At 36.0% G+C, this 18,419-nt stretch overlaps 1 protein-coding gene across 1 annotated transcript in view; it reads right to left on the bottom strand.

The window, feature by feature from the left end:
- The window catches only part of NWD2 (NACHT and WD repeat domain containing 2), a 175,917-nt gene that overhangs the window by 72,448 nt on the left and 85,050 nt on the right, over positions 1-18,419 (bottom strand). The window contains exon 3 of the mRNA XM_072620454.1: positions 10,611-10,727. Coding sequence (XP_072476555.1) covers positions 10,611-10,727 — 117 coding nt within the window. The remainder of the gene's footprint in view (positions 1-10,610; positions 10,728-18,419) is intronic.

Genomic DNA, 18,419 nt, shown 5'->3' with positions numbered 1-18,419 from the left:
TAATTTTATCCTTTAGATATCATCCCTTCATTTTCAACTCACCCTATGCTTTCTCTCTGTATTACATATATATATGTGTGTGTGTATATGTGTGTGTGTGTGTGTGTGTGTGTATAAATCCCTCCAAGTATCCTAATACTGAGAAAAGTCTCAAGAGTTACAAATATTATCTTTCCATGTAGGAATGTAAACAGTTCAACTTTGGTAAGTCCCTTATGATTTCTCTTTCCTGTTTACCTTTTTATGCCTCTCTTGATTCTTGTATTTGATGGTCAAATTTTCTATTCAGCTCTGGTCTTTTCATCAAGAATGCTTGAAAGTCCTCTATTTCATTGAATGACCGTTTTCCCCCTCAAGTATTATACTCAGTTTTGCTGGGCAGGTGATTCTAGCTCGTTTGACCTCAGGAATATCATATTCCAAGCCCTGCAATCCCTTAATGTAGAAGCTTCTAGATCTTGTGTTATCCTGATTGTATTTCCACAATACTCAAATTGTTTCTGGCTGCTTGCAATATTTTCTCCTTGACCTGAGAATTCTAGCATTTGGCTACAATATTCCTAGGAGTTTTCCTTTTGGGATCATCTTCTGGAGGTGATCAGTGGATTCTTTCAATATCTATTTTACTTTTTGCTTCTGGGGTAGCTAGGTGGTGTAGTGGATACAGCACCAGTGCAGGAGTCAGGAGGAACTGAGTTCAAATCTCACCTCAGACACTTGACACTCAACTAGCTGTGTGACCTTGGGCAAGTCACTTCACCCCAATTGCCTCATCCTGGGTCATCTCCAGTCATCCTGATGAATATCTGGTCACTGGATTCAGATGACTCTGGAGGAGAAGTGAGGCTGGTGACATGCACAGCCTTCCCTCACTCAAAACAAACTCAAGTACAAGTCATATCATTATTTCTCTGATGGCATGGTCTTCTTCAGCAAGGAAGGATGAACACACACACACACACACACCCTTTGCTTCTAGAATATCAGGGCAATTTTCCTTGATAATTTCTTGAAAGATAATGTCTAGGCTCTTTTTTTTGATCAATGCAGTCCAATAACTTTTAAATTGTCTCTCCTGGATCTATTTTCTAGGTCAGTTATTTTTCCAGTGAGATATTTCACATTGTCTGCTATTTTTTTTTCTTTTGTTTTTTAACTAGTTTCTTGATTTTTGATAAAGTCATCAGCTTCAGTCTGCTCTATTCTAATTTTTAAGGAATTCTTTTCTTCAGTGAGCTTTTGAACCTCTTTTCCCCTTTGGACAACTCTGCTTTTTAAGGCATTCTTATCCTCATTGGTTTTTTGGATCTTTTTTTGCCATTTGGTTTAGTCTATTTTTTGAGGTGTTATTTTCTTCAGCATTTCTGGGATCTCCTTAGTAAGCAGTTAACTAGTTTTTCGTAATTTTCTTGCATCACTCTCATTTCTCTTCCTAATTTTTCCTCTACTCCTCTCACTTGATTTTCAAAATCCTTTTTGAGCTCTTCCATGGTCTGAGACCATCTCATATTTTTCTTGGAGGTGGAGGCTCGGAATATAGGAGTTTTGACTTTGTTGTCTCCTTCTGGTTATATATTTTGATCTTCCTTGTCACCAAAGTAAGATTCTATAATCTCATTTCCCCTCTTGTTTTGCTCATTTCCCCAGCCATTTACTTGACTTTTGATCTTTTTACCAAGGTAGTTCTCTGCTTCCATTGGGTGTGTGTGTGTGTATGTGCATGTGTGTGTGTGTGTGTGTGTGTGCGCGCGCGCGTGTGTGTGTGTGTGTGTGTGTATACTGTCAACCACTAGATCCCCCACAATCTGTGGGCTTAGAGCTCCAGAAACAGATGCTGTATCTATTCCTGCTGCCACTGTGGGTTCCTCCACCCCTTCTGCTGCTCTGGGCCTAGGACTGGAGCACTCTACTCTCTCCCATAGGTCCCACAGGTTATTTCCATTGACCTTCCAATTTGTCCTCAATATTTTGGGGTTGTAAAATCTGGAAACAGCCACAGGTGCCAGTGATTCCATCTCTCCAAGGCCTGCTCATGTCCTATCTGTGCTGGTGCAGCCCATGCTGGACTGTGTTCTGCTCCCAACCCTGCTCGATACATGCTTCCTGATGAACTTCTAGGCTGTCTTGGGCTAGAGATTTGCTTCATTCTGTCATTCTGTGGGTTCTGCAGCTCCAGAATTTGTTTAGAGTCATTTTTTACAGGTATTTGGCTGGGTTTAGGGAGAGAACTCTAGCAAGTCCCTGCTTTCACTCTGCCATCTTGGATCCGTCCTCCCAGTTTTTCAGTTTTTATAGAAGACAGTACTATTAGTAGAAGCCAATGACTTGTGGCATTTCTGATGATATTTCTAAACAGGTTGGACAATCTTCTTAGACCTTTGCTTCAGATTTTATTGAACACATGTCAAGCTATGGCATATCTTCAACAGTGTCCTCATCATTTGAAAAATTGAAAAATATGCCTAGAACTATGAAGACATTTTGCCATTCCTCATTGATGTCAAAATCCTAGTTAGTTAAAGGCTTCCTGAACTTGTCAGAGCACACGGCCAATGATGAATTTCCAGAAGCACATGGAGACTTCAGACCATGGCTCAGCACAATAGATAGGAACTTTTCTGTGGCGGCAGATATGTAGAGATGTAAGGAACAACAATAAGTACTGCTACGCTACATTCATCAACTTTACAAACATATTACTAGGCATGGATTCAGAGACATAGCAGCAAAGTGCAGTGTACTTGGAATCCAAAGACCTGTATTTTAAATACCAGATATATTCTAACTGTCTGTATAATCACAGGAAAGCTATCTAAGCCCTCTAGACCTCAGTATCCTCATATGTAAAAATGAAAAGCTTGGACTAAATTCTACTATCCTTGTAGGAATAGTGACTGCTCAGAGAAAACCATTAATATTCTGTTTGTTACAGGATTACATGATCAGTTATGAAAGTGCTGATGAAGACTTGACCAATTTACCTCCTGTTATGAAGTGAAATTGATGAGTCATAATTGAACTTTATTCCATGTACTTGGACAGTACTTCAGGAATCAACAAAAAGGAACATAATATAATGGTCATTCTATGGCAAACACTTCCATTCTATTTGGTTAATGGAAAAAGCACTGGACTCATAATCTGGAGTCTAGCTCTGATCTCTGCCTCCAATTAGTTCTATTACCAAATAGAGCACATCAAATAATGATCTGAGGTCCTAGTTTTTTTAATCTGCTAAAATAAATTGTCAGGAAGGGAAGAGAGATGATTAGAATACTGATGTCTAAGGTCCCTTTGGATCCTAAAACCCTGATGCAAAGTGGTATACATTTTCTCAGATGTTCTTCAGAGTATTTCACAAGCTACTATAATTTGAAGAATTTGTTGCAAATATGAAAATATATGCTAATATATGAAAATATGCACTGCAGAGTTAGTCCATGATGACAAGATTCAGATTTGAGATTATATATTAGCTTGCACCAGAGAAATCCTTTATTTAGAACACAAAGCTTAGGGCTAAGTGAGTCCTATAATAACATTGATAGTAGTGATTTAGTGGTCTTGAAACTGGAGTTCTTAACCAGTAGTACACATCTGTTCAAGGACCTGTATTGTCCATGACTTTGGATGAGAAAAAAATTTATATCTTGTGGATTTATGTAATGTTATAGGAAAAACAATTTATTTTCTTTGTAATTCTATGCATTTTATTTATTCAACACATTTTAATTTGTTTCTTTTATGAAATTAAAAATATTATTCTGAGAAGAGATTCATATCATTCATCTGACTACTGGGAAAGAAAAAAGATTAAAAACCATGGCTTTAAAGGACTTAGTCCAATCTATACCTTAAAAGTAATCCTCACAGAGCATCCCAACCCCACAAGTAGTTAAGTAGCTTCTACTTTCCTTAAACTATTCTTATGCAATATAGTGTGGCCTCTATTCTACTGTGTTATAATTAAACATCTTTTCATTGGCTGTTGAACTGGAAGTGACTGTGAATTCAAAGGGCATGAACTATGAAATCTCTCTCTCTTCCCCAGGAACTTTCAAATGAGGAGTAAGAAGAAATGCTGTTATTGGTAACAGTTAGATAGGCTCCTCTTCTACCTGTTGTCATGTATTTGTGAACACATAGTGCTGCTATTTTTGTCTCTTTTGTATTATTCTCTCTTGTTTTCAGCTTGGTTGGTTGTCATCCTTTGTTTTATAGGAGGATCAATAGCTTTGTTGGAGTCAAGGTATACTGTGACTGGTCAGACCAACATGAGCTTGGAAGGCTCTACCACAGGTCAATACTACCACAAATCATCCACGTGAACATTTGGAGCGGAGATGTCTCTAAATTTATCCATCTCATGTTTCTTTTGAGCTATTGCAATTCTGCTTCATTCAAAGAGCACAGTGTCTTCTTTGATGCAGGCATGCCAATATCTACCACATCACACAATCAATTCCAAAATTCTTAAGAGAGACCTTGAGAATATTCTTGTATCATTTCTTTTGACCTCCATGTGAATGCTTACCTTGTGTGAATTCTCCATAAAATAGTCTTTAAGGCAAATATATGTTTGGCAATTGAACAATGTGGCCAGCCTATGAGATGTCAGCTCTCTGCAGTAGAATTTGAATGCTTGGCAGTTTAGTTCAAGAAAGGACTACAGTGTCCAGTAACTTATGTCAGGTGATCTTCAGAATCTTCCTAAGATAATTTGAATGGAAGTGATTTGATTTCCTGGCATGGTGCTGGTATACTGTTCAGGTTTCACAGTCATATAACAATGAGGTTACCACAACAGCTCTGTAGACCTTCAGTTTGGTAGGCAGTCTAATACTTCTTTTCTCTCATACTTTCCTTCAGAAACTTCCAAATACTAAGCTAGCTCTGGCAATTTATGAATCAACCTCATCCTCTATATGTATATTCCTGGAAAGTATACTGCCAAGGTAAGTGAACTTATCCACAGCATTCAATATTTCTCCATTTGCTTTGACCAGTGGTTCCATGTATGGATGGTGTAGTGCTGGCTGGTGGGGAATCTCACTTGTCTTGGTGTTATTAATTGTTAGGCCAAAATTAGCACAAGCAGCAGAGCATCAACCCATACCTTGTTGTATCTCAGCTTCAGAGGCTGCATTGAGTGCACATAGTTTCATGATGGCATGCTTACATGAGTTCTGGATAATGGATGATGCTTTTGTGCTTTCCCAGTCACCAGTGGGGCAAAGCAAGGCTCTGTGCTTGCTTCCATGCTTTTTTTTTTTTTAGCATGGTGTCTTCAGTAATGTTGTCAGACACCTTCAATGAGGATGAAAATGGCATCAAATGTAGCTACTGAACTGACAGTAAATTAACTTGAAAAAGCTACAAGCCAAGACTAAAGTGGAGGGAGTGTTGGTGTGTGATTTTTTTTGTAGATTGTGCTTTTAGGGGAATGAGTACTGAGGACATTCTGAGATAAGCACAAATCTTTGATGTACAATGTATCCACTGAAGTACATAAATATACTGGTTTAAGTAGAAGGTATGGATACAACGATGGTCGGACCTAAGGCTGTGTGCTGAAGAACCAGTCAGCCAATAAATAGTTATTAAGCACGTACTATATACCAGACACTGAACTAAGAACTGGGGAATACAATGAGATGTATAAGACAGTCTCTGCAGATTATTGCTTATAATTATATCAGTGATATAATTTGATGGGTACAAAAAAAATCTACTTACTGCAAAAATATTTCTCTATCTGCCTATCCTTGATATGTAGACTTCTACTACTAATGAGTCTTCTTTTGGGTTTAAGTTTACCTTTCCAAGAATTCCCCCTGTAAAACACAAATATTTATAGGGGACATTTAATGAACTGTTATTGGCTATTTTAAAAATATTCAATTTTATTTTATTTTATTTTCAGGACTACTTGGCAGGAATATTTAGTAGCAAACATGTCTAGTTTGAGTCCATTCTCCAGAAAATGAAGTGGTGGAAGAGAGTGTGCTCTCAGTTTGGTAGTTTTTTTCACTTTGATTCTTGCTATATCTTCTCAGTAAATATCCTTTTGTAAATGCTAATTGATGTCTATTGATTAGCTGATATTGAGGAAAGATTCATATTGGGGGTGCTAGCTGGTGACTGATATTGGGGAGACCACACTAGATGGATTTTTATTATCATATTAGAAACATCCTTCAGCATCTCAGGGTTAACTCTAGAATTCTAAAGGGTGAAGTACTTATTTTTACTCTGAATACCTGATTTACTAGTCTCAGTGTAGATTGGAAAAGAGATCCCAAAAGTGTTACCACACACGTCAAATAAATACAAGGTGTTTTTTTGGGGGAGGATTAGAGGGATCAGGAGAAGCATCATGTATAAGGTTGTACTTGAGTTGAGTTTTGAAGGAAAGCAGGATTTATGAGAGGTGGAGTTCAGGAGAGAGATCATTTCAGTCAAGGGAGACAGTCAATATAAAGGCATGGGGATACAAGATGGAGCACTATGCATGAGGAATAATACATAGGTCAGTATGATTGTTCTATGACCAAAGGGCAAATCTGTTGATTTTCAAAACCAGAGAAAGGAATGTAGACTGCAAACTGTGTTCTACTGAGATTGACTTAGATTCCTATTAAAATTCTCACATGTTATTAAAAGGATAGTTAGTTGACATAGAACAGGATATATCTTTTTTTTTGACATGTTACAAGACTGTTAGATCAATGGAATAGTATAGATATAGATTACTTAGTTTTTAGCATTTTACAGAGCCTTTCATACTATCCTCGTGAATATGGACAATCTAATCTTATGGACAAGATGGACGGGTATGTTATAGATAATAATACAATTAGGCATATTTGGAACTAGTTGAATGACCAAACCAAAAGATTAGTCCTTAAGGCTTTTATATTAACTCTGAGGGATACCTAAAGTATGAAGGACTAGGGATCCATGCTTGGTCCTGTGCAGTTTTGTGTTTTTTCATCAGTGTCTTAGTTAAAAGCATAGATATTATGGTTATGAAATTTGCAGATAACATAAAGCTACAAGCTATATGATACATGACTGTTTTAGCAGACCTTGACAGGCTAGAGTGTTGGACTGAATCCATGAGGATGAAATTTAGTAGAAGCAAATACAAAATTGGGTTTAAAATATTAAAAAAACCCAACTTCACAAGTACAGTATTGGGGATGGGGGTGATCTCTTTTATCTGAAAAAGATATGAGGGTTTTAATGGGCAGTAAATTCCATGAGTCAACATAATAAGGCAGGAAAAAAGCCTAAAAACAGGTAGCATAAAAAAATAATACCCAGGATGAGGACAGTGCTTGTCCCATTATGCTCTGCCCTTGTCTGACCATTATGCAGAGTATCACATTAAGTCCTGGGCATCACATTTTAGGCAGGTCGCTGACAGAATGCTGTCTACAGACAGGTAACCAGGATGATCGAGAGAGTCTATCACATGATTTCATGATAGTCTGGAGAAGAGAAGATTCAGGGGAGCATGATAATTATTTCCAAGAATTTGAAGGGCTGTCATAGCTAGTAAATGGTAGGTTCATGACTGGTTTTCTGACACTAAATCTAGTGATTTTTTCAGGTGGTATTTTCTAAACATGACTGTTCTATTACCATGAGTCACTCGAGATTATGTGACAATGTTATAATATATTATTAAACAATAAAATGCCACAATAGATTTCATTTTGTATCTCTTTGTTTTCTTTCCAATTTCACCTAAAAGCTACTGGAATGATTTTGTTTAGCTGGATGTTATGCCAAGCTATCAAAAATGTTATTTTCCTTTAAACTATTTTATAAGATAATAGTCCTAATCTGTCATTTTCTATAATATTTTTCTTGTACAGTTAACAGGTGCTACCTTTGTTATGTGTCTTCAGCTGACAACTGATAAATGTTGAAGTGGTTGAGTCTTTTAATGACATTAAAATTGTATCATTCCTTTTGCTCATTTCACACGATTTTTAGGACGCTGTTTATACAGTTCAGGGGGGCGTCCATATAAGGACATTTGGATTATTTTTTTTAAAATCCTGTTCGTTCATTTTTACTTTGATCTTTGTTCTTACCAACTATGTATTTGACTATAGAGGCAATTGATTCTCAGATGGTGCTACATTTATCAAGTAGACTTAAACTAGCCTTTACTATATTTTCTTTAAGGTTTTATTTGTAGATGTTTTCAAGTCACTGTCTTCTTGTGTGTTTGTGTCCTGAGACTGTCTGTCACCAGAGTAGCTTTTTATGGTCAGGTTCCTTTTTTGTCTGCTCATTTTTCCAGTCTATATCTTGATTTTAGACTTTATGTTAGTATTGAGCTCTGCTCACTTTTAGGGGAATGTCTAAGTTAAGATTCCATTTTTTATGACCCTCTGCTGCTTTTATAGCTCAGTCTGGGGGTCTATAAGTTTTTGGTACTTTCAAAGGTGTGTCATTTGGGGAGATACTTGTTCACTGAATTCGGTAAGTTCTTAAACCAAGTTTGAGTTTATTGGCTTTTGTGTGGTTGTGTCTTCACAGACTGCTGCTGGACTCAGTCACTGTTAGCCCACTGGAAGGTTCTTAAGGTTCAGAGTTTCCACTTGGTTTTGGTCTCCTATCCTGGGTTATTCCATTTCAGACTTATGTGCAGGGATAAAAAGTTAAAACTGAATCTCTGCTCTGCTGCTGGGCTTAGAGCCACATGGCTATGTTTCTGGACTTTGTTCCTTGTTTCTTATGCAAGTAGAGTCTCTGTTTCCTCATGACCAGTCTTTTCGGCACTGGAATCATGATTCAGGATTGGGCAATGGACAACAGACAGAGCTACCAGATGGCTCCTGTTTCTGCTCTCAGTGATAGCACAAGGGGCCTCTGGAATTTCTTTCTGCCCAGGTGTTTCCTGATCTGGTGTTCAGTTCCCTTATTGCTTCTGGATGCTAGAATGCTCCCTTGCCAATGCCCCTGCTACTGTCACTCCTGGTCAGTCCTTGCCCCAGTGTACACAGATCACTTGATCTTTCTAAGATAGAGAATTCTATCCCTGGACTGGAAAATGACTCATTGTGACTTTTTCTTGGCTTTCTTTATCTCTTGTGGATGAGGTTGTTGAGGAGCTAAAGCAAAGATGCTGTCTTTACTCTACCTTTGTAATTCTACCCTTCAACTAGCCTTTACTAAAATCATACCCAGAGAACTGCCCAATCATGAAATTCTTCATCCAAGTGTTTTTTAAATAGCATTTTGCCATATTTTGTAAGAAATTCACTCTCAACTGATCAGATTATGTAATATTGCATCTTCCCCTTTCGCTCCCTGTCCTCAATGAATCAGCAAGTATTTATCAAGCACATATTAGGTACTAGGCACTGTTCGAAGTGCCTGGGATACCAAAAAAAAGATGAAATAGTGCCCACTATCAAAGTAGTAGGACAATGCAGTTTAGGTTACTAGGATTAGCAAAGATCAAACATTTAATCTATAAAGATCTGTGGATGTATTCACACAGGAATATACACACACACTTACCTGAAACCTTTTTTGCATTTGTTGGTGTACTTATGTGAATATTATTTTGGTTATGAGTAGTATGATATTATACTTCCTTTACATTTCCTATTAACTAAATTCTCTACACATGTTAGCCTATGAATAATCTATATTATAAGGAAAAACTTACCTAAAAATGGCAAAGAATATTTTCTCTTTGGAATCCAAATAAACTTGCCATCTAAGAGTATTATAGCTATTATTATTATGGTGATTTTAAGAAACTGGTCTGCTAAAAAGTGCCTTCTTCATGCCAATGCAACTCATATAGAGTAAAATACAAACCATTTGTAAGATCAAGGTGAACTAAAACTAGTATACTCCAAAATGCTTGTTGCTGTCATGTAATGAACATCCAACTGAAAGTCACTGTAGAAACAATTGAACTTTTCCAGATGATACCTGTCTCTATTGGCAGAACAGAGTAATTTGGCAGAGAGAGTAATTAGTAATTTACTTTGGAGTTGTTTCAGCTACTGAGAACACGAAAACACAGAGGCAAAGTGATGATTATAACGGAAGGCTTTCTGAAGGAAGAATGACCCTGTACAGTTGTAATGTAATCAGTATGGATCTGAGTCTGAAATTCTTATCGATCAGAAGGTATGTGGAAACTTCTAATAAATATGAGCTTTCTGTAGTTTCTCAAAAATTTTAATGTTAAGAATCACTGCTCAGATATTGCTGAATATTAAAAGATCAAGGGGGAAGGCTTCTAGTGTGTTATGTACCTATGGGGGATTTATGGGAAGACAGGGACAAAAACCGTATAGAATGAGAAGGTATGAATGGGTAGTGATCTGTACTGAGGTAGGGAATATCTACATGAATGAGAATCAACGATCTCTAGAGACAATGAAGTGCAATTTACAATATTTCATATGGAAACCTGAAGGATATCTCCCGCTTCCCCACACTGAAGGAAATAAGACATTTCAGAAATAAAAGTAGTTACTTTCCCCCAGAAATACCTCCAAATATTGCAAATATCAGAAATGACTACATTCATGTATTTTAAGAATATAAAGCATTATTTTTATACCCACAACAAAACATGGACCTGCAGATGTTTTCAAGCAATCTTCTAAAAGCTTCATACGGGTCTTTTGAAGTTCAGGACTGTCCCATTCATCTTCATCTAGGCCCCAGTACAAATCTATGACCTGAAAATAAATATATTAAATTATGTTAATTTATCCTTTGGTTTTGTTCTTTTTTTTTTTACAGAACAAGTGAAACAAAGTTTTTAGCTTTTCTGTGTATTTTTCTCCTGGTTTTGTCCTTGAAAGAAAAAAAGATGTTTTTTAAAGATTCATTGAAGATATGCATTTTTATGTGATGAAGAGTCAGATGTGAACACTGTAATTTTTTCTCCATTCACTCTTGATTATACTATTGAAATAAGCACAGAGGAAAATGAATGTTAAATATAGGAGGACTTACAGCTCCAGTTTCCATTATTTTAAAATGGTAATAAGATTTCAAGAAAATGTTTGAACGCAGTTAGAATGAGGTTGTCACATCATTTAAAGCAATTAAGTGAGTAAATATAGGGTCACTGTATACTTTAACTTTAGAGAGTAGAATTTTCATAATTATAGGCATCATATAAATAGAACTCAAATATATACCTCTTTTGTATAAAAAAATTAGTCATCATGCTTTTTATATCAATGGGATGATTTCCTCATGTCTCCTACAACTGTAAGCAACTCGGCTTTCATCAATGTAGGTTTCAAATGGAAAACAATGAAAGGTACATATTATCATTTCCATTTGCAAAATGAAGATAATGGGACTTGCCATCTACCTACTTCAAAGAGAACAGGGGGAGATTAGTAAGTCTCAAGAGTTTTATGGATGTGATGGTTGATAAGTGCGATATGAAATAGTATGGTCTTAATCCTCTCCAGTACCTATATAAGGTAAATTTTTTTCAACTATATTTTCCCATTCTAATATCATATTTTTCTTTTCTATTCTGCTATTTACATGGCATGGAATAGAATGAGGAACAAGTATTTTATATATCTCCTCTTGGTGATCAGATTTATATGCTGCTCTTCCACTAGACATGGCTCTTCTTGCTCTATGGTTCTTGATGTCAATATACTGGATTTCTTTTTTCTTGAATCTCTGGCCACTGTGAACTACATTTCCTACATAGTAATATTGTTGCATACTTCTTATACCCTAGTAGATTTTAAGATCTTTGAGGGTAGAATAATACATGTCATTTTTTTGGTCTTTCTACCACCAAGGTCTAGCATACTGTCAGTAGCTTTCTGGAATTCCAGGAGCAGTCATTAAATTCCAACTATGTGCCAGTCAAAGAAAAGACAAAAGACAGTTCCTTTTCTCAATGGATTCACAGTCTAATGGGGAGACAACATGAAACAATTATGTACTTATAAGGTGTATTAAATAAATTGGAGATAATCAACTGAGAAATGAAAGAGAATGTGTAGTCTGCAGTTTTGTGATTTCATTAGTGAAAGGGACTCCCTGGATGGAAACTTGTTCTCCTAAGGTGGATCAACAACTATGGCATACCTTGAATTAGAGAATTACCTGGAGCACTGGGAGGTTAAGTGATTTGCCCAGAGCAAGTATGTATCACATATCATACATTACATTGTATCATTAGTTAGTTGGTAGCTAGTTAGTACCATGGATAGAATACTAGACTTGGAGTTAAAAAGACGTTAAGGTCAAATTTGACCTTAGACACTTACCAGCTATGTCACAATGTGTGACAATGCTCAGTATTCCTAGGAATGCCTAGGATTCTTCATCTGTAAAATGGGGATAATAATAGCATCTACCTCTCAGGGCTGTTGTGAGGATCAAATGAGAGAATATTTGTAAAGCACTTTGAAAACATTAAAATATGATATAAATGCTAGATAGCTATTACGTATCAGAGGCACCAGTTGGAACCAGGTTTTCTTTTCCTTATATTTTTCCTTATTTTTCTTTTATTTCCTTATATTTTCCTTATTCCATAGTCAGTTTTCTATTCATTATATCATTCTTCCTTCCATGAACAGAGGAGGCAAGCAATAATTATTTTGTTGAATTGAATCTTTTCTCATAGATACTTGTATAGAAAGGGAGTTTTGGATGAAGCAGATTGGTTACTTTTGTAGGCTTCCTTATGAGTAATTTAAATAAGGTTTTTAAAAAATAAAAAGATCCCAGTGCCTTTGAAAAGTGTCAAATTTTATACATGTTCTAGACTCTTATAACATTTAATATTTTATGACACAGTAATGAAGAAAAAGAGCTTTAAAAGAAAAAGTGCTAAAGTTACTAAAAGAAAGAAGAAATATGATCAAGTTCCCCTGGAGGATATTTCTTAGCATCATCTCACTTTCCTTCTCTTTATTCTTTTTCTACAAGGATTTGTCAATATTTATTAATATCAATAAACATATTTACCTATTAATAGCTTAGTGTCCAATATTATACTGGGACCTGTGAGGATACCAAAATAATATATTACATGAATGATATAAATTATGTAAAACTCCTGATAGGAAATTAAAGATCATCTAATTCAATTCCCTCATTTTGCAGATGAGAAAACTGAGGTCAAAGAGAAGAGACTTGCCAAAGTCACACATCAAATTGTTGGCAGAACAATTATTAGAACCCAGATTTCCACACTTCAATTTCACTGCTTTATCTCTAACGTTGTGATTCCTTTAATTAGATGTGGTTGTTCTGTCCTCTGAAATCCCATGCCTCCGTACTTCTCTTACAATACTCATTACAAACTGCCTTTCTATTACAGCTATTTGTATACATTTTATTTCCCCCTATATGTCATAATCTCCTTGAGGTTTTAAAAAAACTTATCCTTGTATTCTTACTAAAAAAATATAGAATGATTTGAATACATGTAGCAAGATAGTAAATTTACTAAATTTTAATTTGTAGCATATAGAATAACTAGTGTTAAATGTGGTGTCTATAAATTTCTTCTGAAATATTTCTTGGACCTGACTCTTTCTGAAGATTCGGTAACCATAACCCGAGTCCATGAATTCATGTTTTTACTGCTGATTCAGACTTTTAAAGTATTCTGCTTTTCCCTAGCACATGTCCCACTTTTCACTGGTCTCTCTCTGTATATAAAATGAGAAAATATTAAGGCATAAAAATGGATCTGAGATTTTCAAATAGCAAATAAGTATGTGATGTACAAATCATTTGATGCAAGTTGATGTATGGTAAAATGTCTGCATGATCAATAATTGGCAAAACTTGTTTTCACTCTAAATTGCTTACTAAGACAAGATTTATTAAGTACTCAAAAAAATTAAGCTTAGCTTTTAGCTTAATGACTGTCCAGTGCAAAAGCTAGAATCTAATTTGCCACTTATTCAAATCCTAAGTTGTTGACACTGTTTTATGTGCCCATACTTATTCCATCACTAAGTATAAAAATCCATAAAAAGTAATTTGATTTGTATCCTTTTTACTTAAAGGCACTTGACTTGTATGAAAAAGAACTATAGTCTCTGGGCAACAGATATAGCATGGTCATTATGTTGCTGAACTAATCTGAAAAAGCTCACATCATTCATCCATATACCAAGATTTGAAAACAGGAAAGTAAACATTCATTATGTGCAAAAACAATTAATTCAGTTAAAATGAATAAATATCCAATACAATCATTTCCTTTAAAAGGAATTGCAGTGAATTAAAACTTAAGTATTTTCCCAACTAAATTTCTCTCCTTCCTCTTTTCCTTCCCCTCCTCTATCAATTGTTCGGTCTCTTAATATACTTCCAATAATGACTGAATTTTTTTACATTGAAAACATATTCAAGTTGTTTTTGTCTTACGAAGTAGTCATAATGAGAATCTGTATACTTATTCTAAAAATTCTCCCACTGCTCAAAATGTTTTTGGAAATCCACTTTTTGAATGTTTTTCAGAACCAGCATTTGAAAACTGCTGTTATTCTACATTTTCACTGTGGTAGTGGTTGGAGGTGGGCCTTCAGGACCACAGATGTTAAACATCATCTTAGAAGCAAGCAACTTTGAAACTATTTCTTTGATGCCCAGTGGTCTGGCCTGTTAAGGACCAATACACAAACTTCTCCAGTCTCTCCAACTTTATGCCTATATAAAGATCAGTGGTAGCACAAGAGAATTCCATTCTTTGGAAAACACAGTAGACAAGAAATGGCTCTTCTAAAAGAAGGCTCAGAACTCAAGAACTGGTCACTCCCTTCCCTGTATGCTGGGAAGAAAAAAAAAACCTGGCTACTAGATATTTGAAGGCCTAGGTTCATTGAGAAGGCAGTTTTCAATTACATGGCAGATACTAAGAGCCACTAGTCATGGGAAATGTTCCAACTAACCTATGGAACCGCCTGGTCAAGACAGAGAGCTAGGAATCTAGGCTTCCTAAATACAGCAACCAGGGCTAATTCATGGATAAGTATACTTGTTATCTCTCTGGGTGTCATTAGGAAAACGGAAAATAGGGGAGACCTTGACTTTCAGGGGAATTGTTGATGTAGCATATAGTGCTCCCTGACAAACTCCAGTGATATGCTTGCTTTGACATATTTGCTATTTGCTATTGAAGTTTTTGAGCTACTCAGGGGAAAGAGTGGGGAACTTTATGTAGTTGAAATTCATGTTTATATTCTTCAGCTTGCTCATCTGCCTTCGTTACCAAACTGTACTCTGAATGATATTTCTATCTCTAAAATTCAAATCTAACCTCAAAGACTGAATTTCATGAAACCATGATGATTTGGTGCATGAAATATTTATGCCACTTACCTTCAGATTGACTCTCAGAGATACACAACAGTCCTTATTCACCTCACTGATTCTCTAGCATGCTCCTTACCATAGTTGATACAAGACTTATCTTTGAGTCTCAGACTTCCAACTCAATATCTTACCTCTCACGCTCAGAAGATGGTCCCCTTTACTTCTTTATTAATAAGATGGAGGTCCTCTGATGTCGCATCCTTCAAGCTCCTTTCCCTATTCCTTTAAACTACTTATATCCATTGCATATCCACTCTTATTTCCCTTCAAGCTCAAAGTAATTCTTATAATTATCAAGGCTAATTTATACCTGAGATCCATATTCCTCTTCTCCACCTCTGGCAACTGACTTTTTCTCATCATCTCACACACGTTCAGTTCCTCGCCCCCCAACCAGATGACAACAATAAAACAAAACAATCACCTTATTCTGAACTTGTTACCTCTTAAACTATCATCCATTTTCTCTCCTCACTTTCAAACTTCTAGGTGGTGTGTTATGTAATCTTTGCCTCTCCTTCCTCAGTCCAAATCCCAACCATTATATCTACATGCCTTCAATAATGACAGGGTAATTGAAGGGGAAAGAATGTTCATGGGTCCTCTAATATCTAATGAAAAGTTTGTTAAAATTCATTTCCTTGTGATATCAGCTGTAATTGTATTTGGCAGTGAGTTAAGCCACTCTGACAAAATAGGATATTCTCACTAGACAAGGTTTTTGGCTTACCTAGTCCATGCACACAATTTAAAAATCATCCAAGGTAGATTCATGACCCAATGCTTTTTATTCATTTAGTCCTTTCAGTTTAGACTAAATAACACTGCCAGCATTTAGACCAGTAACTGCCATTTTTGTTTTAAGGAGTTCTATGGACATGCTAGCCCATGTCTTCTACAGACTACATTGTTCCATGTAATAGCAGATTCCTAAGAAAAAGAGCACATGTATTCAGAAATGACTCCCACCTTACCTATACTTCTCATGCTGTTATTTTTGTCTTTCACCACCAATACCAATGCAACCCCTTAGTGTCATATTTAGTAGCAGATAATTTTAAGAGCTGTGGTGACCACAAAATTATCAGCATGTGGCCAACCTGGTGATGAATCTCTCCAAATTTAGTTGGATATATCCTTATACAAGGCACATAAAACTCCTTGCCACTACTGTAAGTTAGGCCTTCCAAGCTGGATAGAACCTGCTAGAGTTTGTCTTTGGCTGACATAGGCTTCAAGAACTCAAAGTCACCTCTAAGTCATGACGGCCCATTTGAGCAGGATTTCAGTGCATGATTGTACACTTGAGAATATTTTGTCATGTCCTGGTTTCTAATGGTTTTATATTTATCAGTTTATTTATTTATGCATTCATTCATCAAAAAATTATCAAGCTGTTAGTATAGGCAAAGCACTGTTAAGTTACCAGGGGAAATACAAAGATAAATGAGACAAAATTTCCACCCTCATTTGTATGTCTTATTTCTATAGACTATTTGAGGGTAGTAACAATATTATATTTATATATTCCTTAAGAAGACCCCACACAAACAGGTGCTCAGATATGTGAGAGATGAAAAAAGTACCATTGAAAAGAGTTTTTTTCTTCCTGAAAGTTACATATGCTCTGTTGTTTAAGCATTTAGGTTTCCTTTTATATGGTCTATTCTCTACATAATTTATGTGCTAAAGACTATAATATTAATTGTAATTTGTATAACCATTTTTAAGAGAGACCTGCTTTTATACTAATTTCTTGGTTTAAGGTCATCTCTGATGGAAATTTTACTACAAAGCACCCGATCCCCCACATTTACATATAAAATGTCGCAAGGTCAAATTTAAACATCTAGTTTCATAATTCAGGCTTACACATTCTAATTTTGCTTGTAGCTAATACTAATCAATATTTCCAATAAAGTCTGCAGAAGCTTTACTTTGGTTCAAGGACAAAACTGTCCTGACTGACACACTGCAAGAGAACGCTAAATCAGAGGTGTGATTGATATACTCGATGATATCTCCACATATGGCAACTGAGTCCCACAGGAGAATCCAACACTTGGAAAAATCAGCCAGGTCTGATATTTTCCAACAGCTGAGGCCTTGTTATCTCTATAGCCATATTTTTTCTTGAAACCTATACTATTGACCATATAATGAATTTAATTCAGGCTTATGATTTATGATGATGCATGACTAATGATTCAATAGCTCTCTTGATGACCCAGTACTGTGACATTGCATACCATTTTTGGCCATTTTATAGAATGATTTTATCAGTCACATTATAAACTGTCATGATGAATCCCTAAGGTAAGTTGTTTACCTTAAGTTGTATAAACAAATAAAGGATGAAAATTTCTTCTGTAAATAGTGTTACCTGTTCTTTCCCCACACTATGTATCTTTGTGGCATGTTCAATTTTTGATAAAGTATGAATCTGAGATAGCACTGAAAAAGTGAGACCTACTCTGTAAATCAGGGAGAAAAATTGTGACCTAACAATTCTGTCTGTTGCAAGAGTGATTTACTTTATAAATTGAAGGTAATATTTTGTGAGCCTTCAAACAGCTCAGTGTTTACAAGCAAATTTTTTTCTATTAAAGTGCCTTCAAAATGAATAGTGTATACAAATGCTAATGTATGCATGAGTTTTACCACTGGCATTCATAAATCATCTTTGGTAGATCCTGATTTTCTCACACAAATAGCTAAAACTTCTTGAATACTTTAGTGCACTACCCCCTATCTATGGAGGGATGGCATGGGGGTAGGTGGGATGGGGAAGGTTCACTGAAGGATAGCCATGGGACACTGAGTTGACTGTATGAAGGGAGACACGAATCCTGATCAGTCCAGAGATCATTTTTGAGCGATTCAAGTGTAGGGGGACTTGGAAGAGATAATCAAATTTAGAAAGAGATGGGTAAGAGAAAGGAAGCGAAATTTTGAATGGTTAGCAGGCATCCCTTGGCCCCTATCACATCCTTTGATCTCCAGTGCTTCTAGCCCCAGACACTTTGGTAAGATTGTTCTCTATTTGGTTG

Source organism: Notamacropus eugenii, chromosome 6 (assembly GCF_028372415.1).
Source record: "Notamacropus eugenii isolate mMacEug1 chromosome 6, mMacEug1.pri_v2, whole genome shotgun sequence".
Lineage (NCBI taxonomy): Eukaryota > Metazoa > Chordata > Mammalia > Diprotodontia > Macropodidae > Notamacropus > Notamacropus eugenii.
The sequence above is the reverse complement of the archived record's forward strand: the minus strand, read 5'-3'. Positions and strand labels throughout refer to the sequence as shown.